This window comes from Aristolochia californica, unplaced genomic scaffold, assembly GCF_029961685.1.
Source record: "Aristolochia californica isolate CCGP_79_NKW_82.1479 unplaced genomic scaffold, dmAriCali1.0.hap1 SCAF_2, whole genome shotgun sequence".
Classification (NCBI taxonomy): domain Eukaryota; kingdom Viridiplantae; phylum Streptophyta; class Magnoliopsida; order Piperales; family Aristolochiaceae; genus Aristolochia; species Aristolochia californica.
Window position 1 is genome coordinate 8,162,700 of NW_027181881.1, and position 17,548 is coordinate 8,180,247.

Here is a 17,548-nt window from a genome sequence, read left to right on the forward strand (position 1 = left end):
GTTAAATAGATGGGATGAACAACTGATGACTTTGATGAACCGAACATGAAAGCTAATGAACCAAGCAAGAAGCGTCATGAAAGCAGGTATGAAAATGAACAAATTGGTACAGGACACACACAACCGGACCTGAACCAAACAATATAGTGAGTAGCTCGCTCAAAATAATGAGAACCATTCACTTATTTTGCAATGGCATGGGAACTCTCTCTCTCTCTCTCTCTCTATTGAATACTTACAAAATTCGCCATATTCGCCATATAGAGATGCCTACCTCAATAAGAACGTTGCAAGCCTAAGGCATCAACAAACTCCACCCCTCATAAATAAATCTACGACCCAACAACAAATACAAAAGAGAGGACCCTCTTCAGCAAAAGACCGCAAATGTTCTCTATTCATTCAACAAATATAAACATTGAAAAACTGGCCTACATATTAAAGCCCTTAGAGCAAAAAGATAATAATACAAGAAGCAAGTTCCCAGCCATTGTTGCAACTCTGTTCTAGTAAAATAAGCACACCAATGCCGACAGCAGCTGCAAAGAGTTTAAAGACCTCAAAAGTCATAGTCAATGTCTGTGATATTGGGTGATGGAGCACGCTTAATCAATCTCCCATGCTCATCGTACCTGTCAAGATTCTCGCATGGTGCCGGAAAAACGGTTCCAATCACCCGCCCTTGCACATAAGAGCACTGAAATATGTGCTTCTTCTTGTATGAAATCCCCACAGACATGTCACGAAAAGTAACATTTTTAACAAAGATCTCTTCACTTCCATGGATTCGTACTGGAACCCGAACACCTTGTCCATGAACCCCCTGAAAGGTCAAGTCTTCTAGAATTGGAAGTGCTTTGGGATCAAATCCCTCGTCAGGGTGCTCGTTGTAATTAGTCATGATAACAATGCCGACCCGCACATTGTCAAAAGTAAGGTTGCGGTAGGAGATTTGCCGGACATAGCCTCCTCTACCTGCTGCTGTTTTGATCCTTACAGCACGCCTAGAACCCCATACATAAAGGTTTTCGACTGTTACATTTGATACCCCACCCGACATCTCACTGCCTATTGATACTCCTGCACTGTTAAATAAAAAACAGAAGAAAATGTTATCATTGTGAGCAGAGGTGTGGGAAGGAGACAGAATTCCCTGCTTTGGAAGTACTGGTGGGAGGGCCAGTAGGAAATGCCTAGTAACGTTCCAGGTTGGTTTCTCATAGTAATAGCATCCAGCAATGGAAAGGAAAATGTGATCATAAAGTTCTATTGAGAAGCAATTTCTCGCCAACGCATGGAAGATTTTGCCAGTTGAGTCAAAGATTTAAGCTACATAAGCTAAAAAGTTAAATACAAAAACTTGGCCTAAATGGCCCTTTGATATTCATATTCTAAAAAGTTAGGAAGAGCACACACCTGACCATAGATTGCACAACAAGATTTTTAATAAGTATGTTGGATGAAGGCCGGCCATAGGCAATGCCATACTGATCCCAACCACTTTTTATTGCAATTCCATCATCACCCACACTTATGTAGCAGTCCTCTATTACCATATTCTCGCATGAGTCTGCATGAATGTATGAACAAATTGTTCAAACGTTCAAAGCCATTAAGCTAAATAATTGAGGTAAATATGTATTAAGACAAGAAGAAGGCTTAGATAAATTCAAACGAAAACAGATAATAGTAAAAATTAGTTAAATTTTTACAATTCTATAATAAATAAAAAGGATAAAAGGCACAGAAAGAAGATAAACATGAGAAGGCAATGGTCACGCAGTTGGGTAAAATATCACTCAATCCCCTCAAAACTAATCCTCAGCAAACATAATTTTGTATAATTCATAGTTCAGTGAATAACAAAACAAACTTTTGGATCATACAGGAACACTTGCTTTTCTTTATTCTTTTAATTTCTAGTGATAAGGGAAACAGTATTAGAAACAGCTTACCAGGATCTATCCCATCTGTGTTCGGAGCTCCATAAATTGGGGCCAGAATAGTAACATTTGATATTCTAATATTTTTGCAGTCATATGGGTGGAGTGTCCAGAAGGGTGAATTACGAAGAGTAATATTAGATATTTCGATATCTGATGACCACATGATCTGCACAAGAGGGCCCCGTGTGTGATTGAGAAGTTTCTGGCGATATTTTGTCCACCATGACCGACCTTGTCCATCTATTGTACCATTATGCCCTGTCAACACAAACACGAAATTATAACCAGGATCCAATTTTTTAAAAGGAAAATTATTTCCTAATTATGGAAGGTGCCCACAACGATTATCACCAAAAGAAAATATAGTTAACAGTCAGGAAAACATCACAGTATCCAGTAAATCCAGCGTATAAGAAACAGGAAGAACTCAATACAGGAATTTGTCATAAACAATATTCATCTATTTTTAATTATATAGTGAGAATATGTTGAGGAAACAACATAAATTTCTAATAAAAAAATTAACAAGATCAATAACTGAAATGAAAGTGGAACGACTGAATCAAAGAAGGATTGTAGATTCTTTAGCTAATTGATAACTCTGTCGAAGTACAATCTAGAAAAACACCTTAGTTCCCTGTAAAGATTGGTAACTCAAGGACAAAGAGATTTTCCAGAATAAGGATATACTAAGACTTTTGATGGATATATTGAAAAGAAGAGTTTTTTTTTCTTTATATGCTATTTGGAAAGAAGAGTAGGTGAACTTTTAAAAAAGATGTTATGAATTACATATAGGGAGGGCACTATCCCCATAAAAGAAAAAAAAGAAAGAGACCACAGGCTTAAATATCTACCATTCAGGAGAAGATTCTCATATATTTTTCTACAATAGTAACTAAACAGACCATTCTTTGATGATCTCATCCAAATTTGAAAAACCAACAGCACAATGTTCTACTAAAGAACTTGACTGACTTGAAGAATATGAAATCAACCTGTTATAATAACATCCTTGAGATTCTGACCATGAATGAGACTTCCATAGCGTGGCCCTGGATGCTCTCGCCCAAGCCCATATGAAGGCAACGGAGGCATCAGTGGCCAGTATTTCTCATCCTGTTAAGAGACACATGATAAGAAGCATTTCAGACAACATAATTACACACACACACACACACACACACACACACACACACACACACACACACACAATTTAACAAAACGTTAATCACACCTCAATCTGAAAATGTCCCCTACTTATTTGAGCAATCAGCTCAACAATTACTATTGACACAGTGGTTATGCACATACATCCAAGTTTCTTCCAACACCCCTAGGCCTTGGGGCTTTAAAGCAAGACTGCGGAATACAAAATCCCTTGGTTGGGGATGTTGAGCCAAAGGCCTCATCCAGCTAATGTGCAGATCTAAAGCCAACTACTACCAAATATTTGATATCCAGCTAATGTAAAAATTTTAGTAAACAATAACGACAATCATCTACTATGTAATTTGTTTTTTTTTTTAAATCTACTATGTAATGATGTTGATATATTAAAATGTTCTTGTAAGCAAGTTTTATCAAGAGGTATTCCAATTTTGGCTAATAAAATGATCCCCCTCTACGAACCAAAAAAAAAGGCTGAAATAACTCTCACTACTAATTTCTAAGTTTCTTTACCTCATTCTCTTTTCTTCCCTTATTCTGAAGAAAAGGGAATAATTGTCATTAAATTTTCTAATTTTTTAAAACTTTTAGAATGTGGTCTTCCCTATCAGAGGGTTGGGCATAGTGTATCTCCATCCCTTGCACTTAGCAAGGGAAGGGGCACTCACCCTTCTCCCTGCCCGTAGCATGGGGATGTTGGAACCAGTTTGTGCTGGGGGCAAGAGAAGAATAGGGGGAGTGGTCCTGGACATTTAAAATCTAATATACTAATAATCAATCCTTTCTAAGCCAAAAGGTGGGGGGAGGGAACACATTATGATCCTCTGCGATGGGTCCATGGGTTAGCCCAGATGGTCTAGGTCTTTTGGACTTGTTACATGTAAGAGAGGGGCAAGAAGTTACGTGAGTTACGACAGGAACAAAGAGGCAGTGATAGAGGGATAGAGAAGCTAGGGCTTTGGCTGAGATAAGGGACGTGGGAGGGATGTTTAGCTAGGATTGTGAGGCTCGGGTAGAGTATGTCTGGGACAAGGGTAGGAACATAAAAAAAGTAAAGGCAGTTTTGGGGCTCTTCGAAATCTGCTCAGGTCAGAAAGTCAATTGGAGAAAAATTTCCTTGATTGGGTTCAATATCAACCAAACTCCCTCTCAGAAATAGCGGAAGCGCTTGGTTGCGTAATCTCATCTACCCCCTGTACCTATCTCGGCATTTCTCTGTTCACTGGGCGTATTTGCAAAGATCTTTGGACTCCAGTTATTGAGAAGATGGAATTGCGACTTGCTTCATGGAAGGGTCGGTTGCTTAGCAAGGTAGGAAGGTTGACTCTTTCGAAATCATGTATCGCTGGCATTCCAAACCATTATTTATCCTTCATGCATTGTCCAACCATTGTTTGTCAGCAACTGGATAAAATGAAGAAGAGCTTTTTTTGGAGAGGAAACATCCCTGATTTCAAGTACCATTTGGTCAATTGGGAGGAAGTCTGCCTCCCAAAGAGCTTCGGAGGTCTCGGAATCTGGCTCTCCAAAGATATGAACCAGACCTTGCTCCTTAAATGGATTTGGAGACTCAACTCATTTGCTCTAAACCTCTGGAAAAATATGGTGCTTTCAAAGCTTAGCATTTCCTCAAATTGGTGGATTGAAGGGGGAAACAAAAGGAATTTATCTCCTATATGGAGGTCTCTCTATCTCCTTACCCCAACTTTTTCATCGATAGTTCAATTTTCTGTGAGTGATGGCCATCATATCAGATTTTGGGAAGACTGGTGGTTGGGTGATATGCCACTTCAGAACACGTTCCCTAGCCTCTTCAGAATTTCAAGATTAAGGAACTCGGAGTTGACCCCAACTGCTCTTTCTGCCATGCAAATGAAGAAACTGTCAGCCAATTGCTTCTATTGTGCCCTTTCTCTTGGGGGATATGGACGTCGATACTTAGCTGAATTGGGCTCCATCTCTGCTTCCCTATGGATTTGGCTGCCACCTGCCGAATGCTTGCAGGGACTCCTATCCCCGGTCTTGGGAAATTAATGATCTCTGCTTTATCTGCATTCATCCCCTGGGGTCTCTGGCTTGAGCGCAATCAAAGAAGATTCAATGCCAAATTTAGCACTTAAGATAGAGTCATTGAAACCATCCCAAACAATATTGCTACTTGGCTTCACTTTCGAAAAACCTTCTCCCGCTTCTCGGGATCATCCATTAGAAATAATTGGAGGTGCCTTGCCCAGCTCCACATTTTTCGAAGTCCCCTGTCATTTGCGAGTGGACCCCGCCTCCTGTTGGAGTCCTTAAGTTGAATTTTGACGGATCCTCTCTCGGTAACCCTAGCTTAGCCGGTTTCAGTGGCGTGATTTGTGATTCTCTTGGGAACCAGATCGTCTCCTTTTTTTTTTTTTTTTTTTTTTTGAAAAAGGTGTATTAATAAAACGAGAGAAATTAAAAATTTTGGGGGAGCATGCCCCTTATAACCAGCGATTGTAGGGTAGCTCCCTGCCTAGCAAGCACATCTGTCGCCGAATTTGCGGATCTCGGAATGTGAGTCAAAATACAAGAAACATTTGAGGTAATTTCTATGCCTCCACGAGGGAGAGGATGCACACTCACACTATCCTATAACCACTGTTGAGTCACCTTCGATATGAAGAGGCCCACTGCATTTATCTTTGAAGACGCAGAGACCGGAGAGGAGGCCATGTAACTCTACAGATGTAGAGTCAGATATACCTAGATGGCCAGCATAAGTGAAGAGTTAATTGCCGGAATGATCTGAAATAACTCCTTCGAAACCAGAAATCCCAGGGTTACCAAAAGACGAGCCATCAAAATTTATCTTGAGATAACCAAGATCAGGAGGAGTCAATTCTTGCAGGATCGGGAGCTTTTTCCCAGAGTGCATCATAGCCAGATCGACTCTTTCTCCGGGCCTCTCGGTATTGTGGACTCCACGACAGCTGAGCTTCAATGTCTTCTTAATGGGCTTCGAGTTTTTCGTGATCATTTCTCCAGGCCGATCCTAATCGAGGGAAACTCTAAGGTGGTGATTGGCTGGGGCAAGAATGCCTCCTCACCTCCGTGGCGCCATTGGGATGCCTTTTTTGAAATTTTGGATGTTGTCAATTTTTTATTGTTTTTGGTCTCTCATTCCGAGATTAGCAAATTCTGTGGCTGATGCTTTAGCCAAGCAAGGAGCCTCCTTGCAATCTCTTGTTGTCAAGAGTTAGCTCCTTTTTTGTTCTCTTAATAAAATCACATTTCATAAAAAAAAAAAAAAAATGGGAGACAAGTAGAAATGACTACTCAAACAATATGAAAACTTATGGGAGGATCAATACCATGAGTGCAAAAAATTGACTACCCAAAGGGCATAACCAATATTAAGACATCAAACTCTTACCAAAAAAGCACCCACTGAATTGGCTAGAAAATCAACCATGGAAATTAAAACACAGGCAGTTCAACAAGAAAAAACCTTCATTTGTAATATGCAGATCTCAATGTCGAAGAGAACAACACACATGTACTCAATAGAAGATGCAGCTCTGAATGGGAATGAACCAAAGCTCTTCATCTATTTCTGTAAGTATTGTGGCTCCCACATTCAGAGAACACCAAAAAGAAAAACCCATGAAGCTCTTCTCAGAAAAATAGGACATGATTTCAAAGTCTTGTAATCATCAATGCAGAACAACATAATTATTCAACAGCATATGTATTTTTTATTTTATTTTTTTGAAATGATGGTGAGTTTTATTAAGAGAAAGCTCAAACGAGCAGATTACAAGGAGGGGAAGCCTTCCCAAACAATTTGAGATTACTGGGAGGTTCCCAAACAGAATATGTATTTTAAAAGAGAGGTAGATGAAAGGAAGTCAGAGGGTGAGGTTGCTTGGCATGGAGAGAGGAGAGAGGAAAGTATACGCTGGAAGGACTCTAGGACTTAGGGTTGGCTAGTAGAGGAGGATTGGAACTAGTGGAAGAAGTATAAAGAAAGTGTGACCCAAAAGTATGAGAGATAAACATATGGAGATGGGGCACATCTAAGGGAGGGAAGAGAGTCCTAGGTGATTGGAACTCCAAGGTTGCAAGGCAATGGAGGGAGATGCAATGTGGGACTTGAGTAATGGAATAGATGGTGACTCCTAGAGAGACTGGAACTTTTCTAAGGCGTAAACTTGGGAGCTGAACCCTCATAGAGGTAGGGTTTGGATAGTTGAGTGGACGAGTGGATGAGTGAATGATGCTAGCACAGGCTGGTGGAGCTCAAAAACTGTCGCAGGATAGTAACCCTTGTATAGGGGTTAGTCACCTATGACCAATTATTGGCGATCAAGTGTCTCGAGTGGCATAAGTCGAAAGGATTGTATTTGATTTGATGATTCAAAAGGCTCTGAGAGCATACATATAAAGACTTCCCACTTCAGCTATATTTGCTCACTAACCTATGGGAGACTAATGCTAAATTTCTCCACAGAGGTTCTACTCGATCTTTAACTTGTTCCTTACTCAAGCTCCTTGCCCTCTTCTACAAGACTTCTGTCTACTTATTCATTTGGACTAATGGACTCGAACTCTTACTGAGGCTATGCCCCTTAACTCTAGCATTGATCTACTTATCACTAGGCCTTTGGAGGGGCTTCTCTCCTGGTCAGGTACCCTATCCCATGTGGGCAACATGACCTGGCCCTAGACAAAACTGGGGTTGGCAACAGAATGTTAGGGGGAATAGGGCCCATATCCATTTCAGGAACAAGTTTATATATTTCAGGACTAACTTTGTCCTTTCTTAAAAAAATTCTAAAAAGATAAAAAAAAAAAAAAGAAGAGAGGAGGCAAGAACGATATTTGGGAAAAACTTGTTCTTTTATAGAAAAAAACAGAGGGGGATGTGAAAAGGATATTACAAATTAAGGAGGTGAGAGTAATTTACCATTTCTCAAGGGAGTGAGAGTAATTTAAGCATTGATGAAGAGAGTGAGTCAAATATACCCTAGGTTTAATTGCCTTGTGGGTGAGAAAATCTATTCGCAAGTCAGATAAAAGTTGTGAGGAGTTGTCAAATACATTATACTTGCTTGCTGGAGAAAAGGACGAATGCATCATAACAACTGAGAGAAACTGAGAATATGACACCTCTCATGGCGTTTTCAAGAGGCAATTTTTTTTTAAATAAATAGTTGCTTCACTATACAATGTGACAGAAATTCCTGAAATGCCATGTGATAGTGGAATCACCTAGTAGATATTCTACTCCTATAAGAACAATATCCTCCAAGTACAGAGCATATTTTGAAAGTACTTACCTGTTCCAACTACAACCAATTTGTTTTTTCACTGATAAATGGCATGAGAATTAAGGTTGTACAGTTTCTTATATATCAGATACAGAAGTGCAGCTGATACAATTGCTTTTACAAATGATTATTATCAACAATAAGATGATCTTCTTAAACATTTTGCGAATTCAAAGGAGTTAGGGTGATTGTGACAAAGAAGGAATGCTTCACATAATGTTCACAACATTTAAATGATTAGAAATCACATTTACTTGGAAAGGAGAAGCAGGAAGCAGGATTTTTTAAAGCACATGAAATTAAAGTATCAGAGACAGAAGTGCAGCTGTTACAATTGCTTTTACCAATGATTGTTAGCAACAATAGTATGATCTTCTTAAGCATTCTGCAAAATTTAAAGGAGTCGGGGTGAACGTGACAAACAAAGAACAATTCCCATAATGCTTTACAACATTGAAGTTATTAGGAATCACATTTACTTGGAAAGGATAAGCAGGTTTTTTTAGCACATGAATTAAAGCTACATACTTTCAACTGAGGTTTGAGAAATATGTTAACGCGCTTGAGACTGTAACTCAATATAGTATGGATAAATTGCAGACACCCATAGTTGATGATATAACTCAATAACATTCCCAGATAGTAGAAGCAATAAACATCACAATATGCTCATTCTGAGCTTTGCTATTAGTGTTCTTAGCTTTGGAAGCACTAACTTGGTGTTTGTCTTTGTTTACAAGAGGTTTTTAGGTAGTTTCTTTGGGGCAGGACCACTTACATATTTCCGATATCACAATTTTTTTTGTTTTTTTTTTTGAAAAAAGCTGATATAACAATCCTCCAACTGATAAAATGAGTTGCACTGCTGAAGTCAAGTGGAACATCACCCACTGCTGAAGTCAAGTGAAACAATCACTCCACCTATTATACAGTTTAAGACTGGCACCATAGTGCATTTCCTACTCAACCTATAACAGAAACACCTGAATCTTCATTGTCATATCAAATCAGTGTATAACCTATATAGAATCACCAGAATGATACTCAAAGTGGTACATTGCTATCCATTCCCCCCCCCCCCCCCCCCCCCCCCCCCCCCCCCCCAACATGTAGAAGACAAGAAAGCACAGGTGGATATAGATCTAGTGCACACTAATGTTTACCCCAGTTTTCTGACCCAAAGGTTTGGACAAAATGATTCCTCCCTCCATGAGAGGAAGTAGAGGGCATACAAAATGTGACTGAAATGTAAGTTAGAAATTTACAAACAAAGGAAGAGTGAATACCAGCAAGTTACCACCAGATGGCTTTCATATTACTTAATTTCTCTAAGGAACTGTAACATCAAAATTTTCATTGCTTTCTACCGTAAAGTTGAGGTTTTCAAGATTTTTACAGACCACTGACATTCTTCCCCAGGAAGGCACAGGGTTCCAGGTCAACGAGAAAAACTGGCATGTGTGAAAGAAAGAAATACAGATCTACTTGCTTTAAACACAAAACTAAAATCTAAACTTAGTACAGAGAGACCTCTTCAGATCTCAGATATCATGGAAAAAAACAAATCCATCCCTTCAATCCAAGTTGGATAGCTTTAGGTTTACACAGAATAACACTTAAACAATATAAGCATTTATATATTAAAAAGTTGATGTGAACATGCAACAAGGATTCTGTTTTTTTCCAATTGCAACATAGTGATGAGGCTATGATGCTGCTGATGATGAGAATTTATAAAATGAACTAAATTACAACAAGAAATGGAGACATAGATGGTCGAGTCTCTGGTTTTTTAAAAAAAAATGATCTGATAAATACAAAAGATGTCTTGTCAGCAAACAGAGGATTCATCCTCAGCACAAAGAACCATATACATCACTCCTAATAAATATTCACAAAACATTAAATAAGATACATAAACAAAATGTAGCAGTGCAGTGAGTTTGACCCACAATTAGAGATTGGTCTCCTTCAATTCAAGACCTTTTATTTTCATACAGTAAAAGGGATATCTCAGGATCTGCTGCCGATGAGTCAATCAGGACTAGAGGTGTTGATAAAGGTGGAAAATGGAGACAACTTGAGCTCATTCAGTCACCTCCACACTAACTTTTTTAACACAACAATAGAATATTGCTGCCTGCTCTTAACCTGCATTTCTTAGTGAATGTTACTCTTAAATCATATAAGCTTTGGATAGATTCAATTATTCAGATCCACAAACATCATGTAGTAATTATTAACAGATGGTTATAATGGCTCACCGCACTAATGACAAAATACAAGCTCTACAGTTAAGTAATTTCTTATTAATGCCACCCTCAAATGATTTAAGAAGTAAAGTCGTATTAAAAAAATACAGGAAACAGAAACAACAAACTGATGATAGAGTAGTAAAGATTAGTGATAAAGGAAATGACGGACACAGCAAACCAACCTCAATTCCAAGTATAACGGCATCTTCAGCAAGAAACAATGTCATGTGACTGGTAAGGTTAAATGGCGCCGTAAGCCAATTTCCCGCCTGCACATTAAGCTGTCCACCACCTTTCTTCCCCAATTTCGCAATTGCCAAGACAGCTCTTTCAAACGCCTCAGTGTTCATGGTAACCCCATCGCCCACCCCACCGAAATCTGTTAAATTGAACGCTACTGGCCTCAGCCTGGGAATGGGCCTCTGAGGGGTGCGTCGAAAAATGTTAAGCCCGTCAACAATGTTCTTCTGCCATAAGAATACCGAAGCGAACGTGACAATCCAAAGAACCGTAAAAAGAGTTTTATGGGATGAAACTACTCCTTGAATCCAACGTTTCAGATCGAGCCGATGCTGATTACTGAACCGGTTGAACCCGAAGGTTTCAACCATGATTAAACGCTCAGAAAGCAAATCCTCAAATTGCCGCAAATTCAACTGGAACTGATCAACCAGGGAAAAATTTCGGCACTGGCCACAACAACTGAGACCTTACAAGTGAGGGATAAAAACAAAAGAAGAAGTAACAGAGTACTCCCAAGACAGATTCGATTTCCTTCACAGAGATCGTTCATTCAGAGGGTGGAAAAAAATGCGATCTCGAAGGGGAATGCAAGCCTAAGCGGGAGAGAAACGAATAGTAAGGAAATGAGGGATCCGAACAATAACACAGGGTTCTTGAAGCTAGGTACATGAGCATCGTCCGTTTTCTCAGTTAGGTGGCGAGTTGTATCAGAGTAGGGTTTTGTTAAGGAGTAAATTGAAAGACAAGTATTACGATGGAAATTCTGCTGGTATATCTCTTCAACAGACCGAAATCTGAAAAAAGGGAGAAAAGGAAAAATGGCAGAAACGAGAGTGGTTAGCATTGAAGAGCAGCTTCAACGAATCCACAAATGCCCTCGACCCGTTCAAGTACCCCGATCATCGTTTCAGTTGCTTTGTTGTTCAAGTTTTTTCAAAAGGAGTGCAATACTTAAACTCCTCGTCTACACCCTAATTAATCAAGATTTAACAGACAATTACGTAATTTCGCATTATCCAGTAGTTAAACTAGCATCAACAGACCCTCCATTATAATTGATATCCTACCGAAAAACCTAAAACGAGTTATAATAGAGTTGAAACGTCTCAGCAGTCGTTCAACTACCAAGTTCCATCCCATCTTCTGGTGCAGGTCGATCTTATTCTCTGGCCCGGGCCGATCTTGGGCTACTCCATACTTCCCATTGGGCTACGTGTCGTTAAGATATTAGATGAGTTTTCCACGTCAGCTTATCTCTCCACCCTCTGCATCACTACCATCCTATATTCTTAATTACGAATATAAAGAAGACCTCCACCGGAAGCTTGGGAGAAGTTATAGAGATCAGGTACACCTTATCCATGGCGCAGGCGCTTGCTGTTGCTTCCACCGCCATTTGTAACGCTTGGCCGAGGTTACTCTTCTGAATTATTTTGCTCCAATTTTACTTTAAGCTTGTTCCTAATCATCTATTGATTACGAATCTGTTCTTGAATTTTGGTACATTTTCTGCGGGAAAAGTAAGACCATCTGTGATACGGTACAAAAATCCCTGTCGAGAAAGATCTTCAAGAGTCGGTTTCTGCAAAGCAGTCGTGTCCAGGCCACGGAAGGAGGTGTCTCTGCTGTCTGCGAGCCCCTTCCTCCAGACAGACCTTTGTGGTTTCCTGGAAGTTCACCGCCAGAGTGGTTAGATGGCAGGTGAATCAGTATAACCTTTTGATGATCTCTTTCTCCTTCTCTCTTTTGGAGAGCCTGCTGCAGATTTTAGTTATTTACTCGATTCATGATCTCGTTTATAAGTAATATTGACTTGATCTGTATAATTTATAGCCTTCCAGGAGACTACGGATTCGATCCTCTTGGGCTCGGTAAGCTGTAATCATCTTTCCAAAGCTATTTTCATATTTGATTGGATTAATTAATTGGACGCTGGCGCGCGTATTTGTTTAATTACTCAGGGTCTGACCCGGAGCTTCTCCGGTGGTTCGCTCAGGCGGAGCTAATGCACTGCCGATGGGCTATGCTTGCCGTCGCCGGCATTCTCATCCCGGAATATCTCGAGAGTCTGGGACTCCTCGAGAACTTCTCCTGGTACGATGCCGGCTCCCGCGAGTACTTCACGGACCACACAACTCTCTTCCTCGTCCAAATGATCCTAATGGGTTGGGTTGAGGGCCGGAGATGGGCGGACTTCATCCGACCCGGTTGTGTCGACATTGAACCCAAATACCCCACGAAGAAGAACCCCAAACCCGACGTGGGGTACCCAGGTGGGCTATGGTTCGACTTCATGATGTGGGGCCGAGGATCTCCCGAGCCTGTCATGGTTTTGAGGACTAAAGAGATAAAGAATGGAAGGCTTGCGATGCTGGCTTTCGTGGGTTTTTGGTTCCAAGCTATTTATACCGGAGAGGGCCCGCTTGAAAACCTGAGGGCCCATATTGCTGACCCGGGTCATTGTAACATCTTCCAGGTAAGAATTTATTTTCCAATTCTTACTTCCATTGACTACTGCAATTGGAACGCAATGAAAACGTTTCGTGTGCATTATAATTTGTAGGCTTTTACGTCTCAGTAACAACAACAACAACTGCAAAACGAGGGAATTATGAAATAGCCTATGCACTGAGATTCGTCTGCACCAGTCATTTTTCCAGGTTTTCCTTTTCTATGCTTTTACTGATCCTTAAAATATTCTACCAATTGTTTCCTTGAGGGGATTTCGATTTTTAGCCTGGAAAATGTGAGATCAACTGTGGTCTGATATAAATGCTGATCGAATTATACTAACATCTTAGATATCTCAATCTTATTTCAGAGTTATCGGAAACTCATTTCTTTGTTAAGTTTTAAGCTCTGTACATTTTTCTTTTTTTTTCTTGATAAATATGATCAATGAACACGAATTCTTTTAAAGAGTTCGACATTAATTAAAGAGGAAATAGAAAGGGGAAGGTTGAGGTCTGAAGTTCATCAATGGAGTTGTTATTTTCCCACTGACTAGGTCAAACAACACAACGAATCAATGACAAACCATCCCTCTCTCCGCTTTCTATTCTTAGTTTCCCTTCTTCTTCCTATTCTTAGCTTCTCTTCTTTGTACCCACGCTCCTGTTTCACCGTCCTTTCAAACACACCCTTCACAGATGAAGATAACAAAACAACGAATCAAAGACAAACCCTCAAAAAACAGCGAATACCCAAAAACCAATGATAAACAATACGTGATCTCTTGTTTCCCTACGTAGAAAAACAGCCTCTGCCCGAGCCGGAGGTGATCATCGGTTGTCCCACTAAGGAATGGCCATTTTTCCCATCCCTTCGTCATTGTCACTTTCTTTATCTTCGCTTCCCTTGGTCTTCTTTGTTTCTCTCCTCCTATCGCCCCTATGTTCAGCATTGACAGAAACTGAAGCACTCCTTAATTTAAAGAACAAATTCACCAACACCGGGGCACTCGACTCGTGGGACCCCAATTCAGTGCCTTGCGATGCAGAAAGGAGCCAATGGGCGGGCATTGTCTGCAACCGTGGTGTTGTCACTGCACTCCACCTTGGCCATATGAACCTCTCAGGTGAGGTCGACGTTGACGCATTGATGCACTTGCCCGGATTACGTTCTGTAAGTTTGTTTAACAACTCATTAGACGGGACCATGCCGGAATTCAATCGCTTGGGGGCTCTCAAGTCTCTCTTTTTGACCGCCAACCATTTTAGCGGTGAAATACCGGATGATTTCTTTGCAAAGATGGAGTCGCTCAAGAAAGTGTGGTTGGCCCACAACGCCTTCACCGGAGCCATCCCTAAGTCCCTGTCAAGTCTGGACCACCTAATGGAACTTCGATTGGAGCACAATCAGTTCTCTGGGCCGCTTCTGGAATTCACACAATCAACATTAAAGTCTTTCAACATATCAGACAATCCCAGGTTACAAGGGGTGATTCCCGCGAGTTTGGAGAGGTTTGACAAAAGCTCTTTCTCCACCAACCCGGGTCTATGCGGCCCAAAAGTCGGTAAGGTTTGTGATACAGAGGAAGCCGTTACAAGCAGTTTGGAGGAGGTAAAGGGTTCCAGCAAGTTAAAGGTGATCTCTATGTCCTTGATCTTCGTTTTGTGTGTCATTTTGGTGGTAGTGTTCACTACGAGGAAGCAAAAAAACCAAGATTTCGACACTTTAAGACGGGAAGATGGAGAAGATGTGGTGGAAGTATGTGTCTCCTTACATAACAACCGAAAAGGTTCAAAGCATTCCTCTCGGCGGGCTGTAGATCAGTTGGGTCACCCAAAGGACTCTTACTCGGGAGGGAAGAAGTCAGGCCGTCCGGACATAATTATGGTGAACAACGAGAAGGGCGTCTTCAGGTTACAGGATCTGCTGAAGGCAGCTGCCGAGGAGATAGGAAACAACAAAGGAGAAACCTGGCACTATGCTTACAAGGCGGAGATGAGCAACGGAATTTCTGTAGTGGTGAAACGGATGAGTGAAATGAATCGGGTAGGCCAGGACGGTTTTGAGGCGGAGATGCGACGGTTGGGGAAGTTGCGACATCCCAATATACTTGCGCCGCTCGCTTTCGTCTACACGAAAGAGGAAAAACTCTTAATTTACGAGTACGTGCCCGGCGGTAACTTACACTTCCTCCACGGTAAGTAATTAATACTGCTATCAACCATCTCTATGCATTTGCCATTTAATATCGGAGAGCGGGGGAGGAGATTTATAAGTTGTAAATGACAAATTGCCGGCCTTGTGCTTGCTTGCTTGCTGGCTTAGGAAATCGCGAAGTGGAGCTCAATTGGCAGACACGGCTGAAGATCGTCCAAGGAATCATCAAAGGGCTGGCTTACCTTCATTCCGAGCTCCCCAACTCAGACATCCCACATGGCAACCTCAAGTCATCTAATGTCCTCCTCGGCCCTAATCTCGATCCCCTCCTCACCGACTTCGGATTCTCTCCTCTTGTCATCCCCACACATGCCTCCAACTCCATGTTCGCTTACAAATCTCCTGAATCCCTCCAGTACCGTCATGTCTCACCTAAATCCGACATCTACTGCCTTGGAATTCTCATCCTTGAGATACTCACCGGCAAACATCCATCGCAGTACAACAACGGTGCAAAAGGAGGCACTGACCTTGTCGAGTGGGTTACATCTGCCATGAAAGACAAACAAGAGACAGAGGTGTTGAACCCAGAAATAGCACCCAAGAACGAAGTAACTAGCACTCCCATGGAGAGGTTGTTGCAGTTGGGCGCATCTTGCGCAGAGCCCAACCCGGAGCGGCGACCAGACATGAAGGAAGTGCTTAGGAGGATGGAAGAAATTGTAGCGATGGACGCATCACAGGGCGGACAAGATGATGATGAGTCTGGCCGCCGATCTCAGAATGCTCGAGCACTCCCAGCTAGACACAGCGAGAGTCTTGGTGACCATCCCTGAAGCTCCTCTTGTCAGTCATAGACAGACCAGAGGGGATTGCCATTCGTAAAGGTCTTGGTGTGTTCAAACTTTGGAGGCACAAAATAACGAAAATACCCTTAATCCGCCGCACCTCACATGGTTCCTTTGTTTGTTTGTTTTTTTTTTTTTTTTTTCAGAAAAAGAAAACCTGTGAAGAAGATGATAAAAGGGCACATTGATTTACCAAATGAGACAAACATTGGGGTATGAAAATTGAAACCCCTAAATAGGGTATGTTAGTCATTTTAAGAAAACTTCAGGGGACATTGATAATTGACTTTGTAAATTTTGGTTTTGCATAAAATTTGAGATAGTTTGAATTAGACATTTCCAATTTAATGTAAAAAATCACTTTAATATCTCTTTTTTATATTCTACTTATTTTTTATTTAGCATGTTCATGAGTGTTTGTGTCAAGTGGTAACCATAAGTAAGAAATACAAATGCAAAACTTTTCATTTGACCAAAATTTTTCTTGTTTATGCAAATTTTAACCGATACAATTTTTTTTTCACGATGGTTCCACTTATACTCCAATAAATTGAAAATGATATTTCCTTTTAGAAAAGAAATATTAAGCTAACTTAATATTTTTTTTCCTAATTAAGGAGTTTTGTTGGCATAAAATTTCTCTTCATATATTATTATATAAAAGTGATAAATTACCCCTTACCTTCTTATGAAAAATTCCCTACGAAACCTCATCTTGGAGGTCCAATAAAATTATTGTGGCACAATTGAACTCAACCATTGCCCTACAATCCTACCTCTAATTTGAACATGCCTCATCCACGTGAGTGTCATCACAATTTTTTTTTAGATATAACCATAATCATTTGGTTTCTATCCCAAAGTGAATCTTTTTTTTTTTTATAGTTAGAAGTTATAATTTATAGTTTATGTTGATTTTTTTTTTTTTTTGAAAAGTTGTTTATTGTAGAAAATAATTACCTAAGGTTTATGGGTTGTAAGAACATGTATATAATTTGAACAATATTTAAGTTATAAGCAAGGGAGAGGAGTCTTTAGACCATAATTTGATACGAACTTGATTGGAAGAGGGAGAGAGAGAGAGAGAGTAGTAAAATAATAACTAAGCATAAATTAAAAAATAGACTTGGGTTAAGCTTTTTTTAACTTGAACGGCACGCACACACAAGAGAGGGTTTAGT

General features: G+C 40.4%; 3 protein-coding genes across 3 annotated transcripts; 2 read left to right on the forward strand and 1 right to left on the reverse strand.

Moving 5' to 3' along the window:
- Positions 1-369: 369 nt before the first annotated feature.
- Positions 370-11,830, reverse strand: LOC137955515 (probable polygalacturonase). The gene is made up of 5 exons (XM_068802489.1): positions 10,851-11,830; positions 2,945-3,065; positions 1,956-2,204; positions 1,417-1,570; positions 370-1,085 (listed from the first exon to the last, which is right to left on the reverse strand). Exons 1-5 carry the CDS (start codon positions 11,277-11,279, stop codon positions 560-562), a joined length of 1,479 nt encoding a protein of 492 aa, XP_068658590.1. The 5' UTR covers positions 11,280-11,830; the 3' UTR covers positions 370-559.
- Positions 11,831-12,231: 401 nt separating this feature from the next.
- Positions 12,232-13,744, forward strand: LOC137956402 (photosystem I chlorophyll a/b-binding protein 6, chloroplastic). The gene is made up of 5 exons (XM_068803887.1): positions 12,232-12,325; positions 12,433-12,612; positions 12,745-12,782; positions 12,873-13,387; positions 13,475-13,744. The coding sequence occupies exons 1-5, from the start codon at positions 12,273-12,275 to the stop codon at positions 13,490-13,492; spliced, it is 804 nt and encodes a 267-aa protein (XP_068659988.1). The 5' UTR covers positions 12,232-12,272; the 3' UTR covers positions 13,493-13,744.
- A 67-nt stretch (positions 13,745-13,811) lies between these two features.
- LOC137956400 (pollen receptor-like kinase 3) lies at positions 13,812-16,630 on the forward strand. Its single transcript, XM_068803886.1, has 2 exons — positions 13,812-15,559; positions 15,688-16,630. Exons 1-2 carry the CDS (start codon positions 14,215-14,217, stop codon positions 16,353-16,355), a joined length of 2,013 nt encoding a protein of 670 aa, XP_068659987.1. The 5' UTR covers positions 13,812-14,214; the 3' UTR covers positions 16,356-16,630.
- Positions 16,631-17,548: the final 918 nt, after the last annotated feature.

Coding starts and splice junctions, on each gene's coding strand:
- LOC137956400 (XM_068803886.1), top strand. CDS start 14,215: ATGGCCATTTTTCCCATCCCTTCGTCATTGTCACTTTCTTTATCTTCG. Junction 15,560..15,687: donor TAACTTACACTTCCTCCACG/GTAAGTAATTAA, acceptor TTGCTGGCTTAG/GAAATCGCGAAGTGGAGCTC.
- LOC137956402 (XM_068803887.1), top strand. CDS start 12,273: ATGGCGCAGGCGCTTGCTGTTGCTTCCACCGCCATTTGTAACGCTTGG. Junction 12,613..12,744: donor CCAGAGTGGTTAGATGGCAG/GTGAATCAGTAT, acceptor TATAATTTATAG/CCTTCCAGGAGACTACGGAT. Junction 12,783..12,872: donor ATTCGATCCTCTTGGGCTCG/GTAAGCTGTAAT, acceptor TTAATTACTCAG/GGTCTGACCCGGAGCTTCTC.
- LOC137955515 (XM_068802489.1), bottom strand. CDS start 11,279: ATGGTTGAAACCTTCGGGTTCAACCGGTTCAGTAATCAGCATCGGCTC. Junction 1,571..1,955: donor CACAGATGGGATAGATCCTG/GTAAGCTGTTTC, acceptor ACATTCATGCAG/ACTCATGCGAGAATATGGTA. Junction 1,086..1,416: donor GTTGTGCAATCTATGGTCAG/GTGTGTGCTCTT, acceptor TTTATTTAACAG/TGCAGGAGTATCAATAGGCA.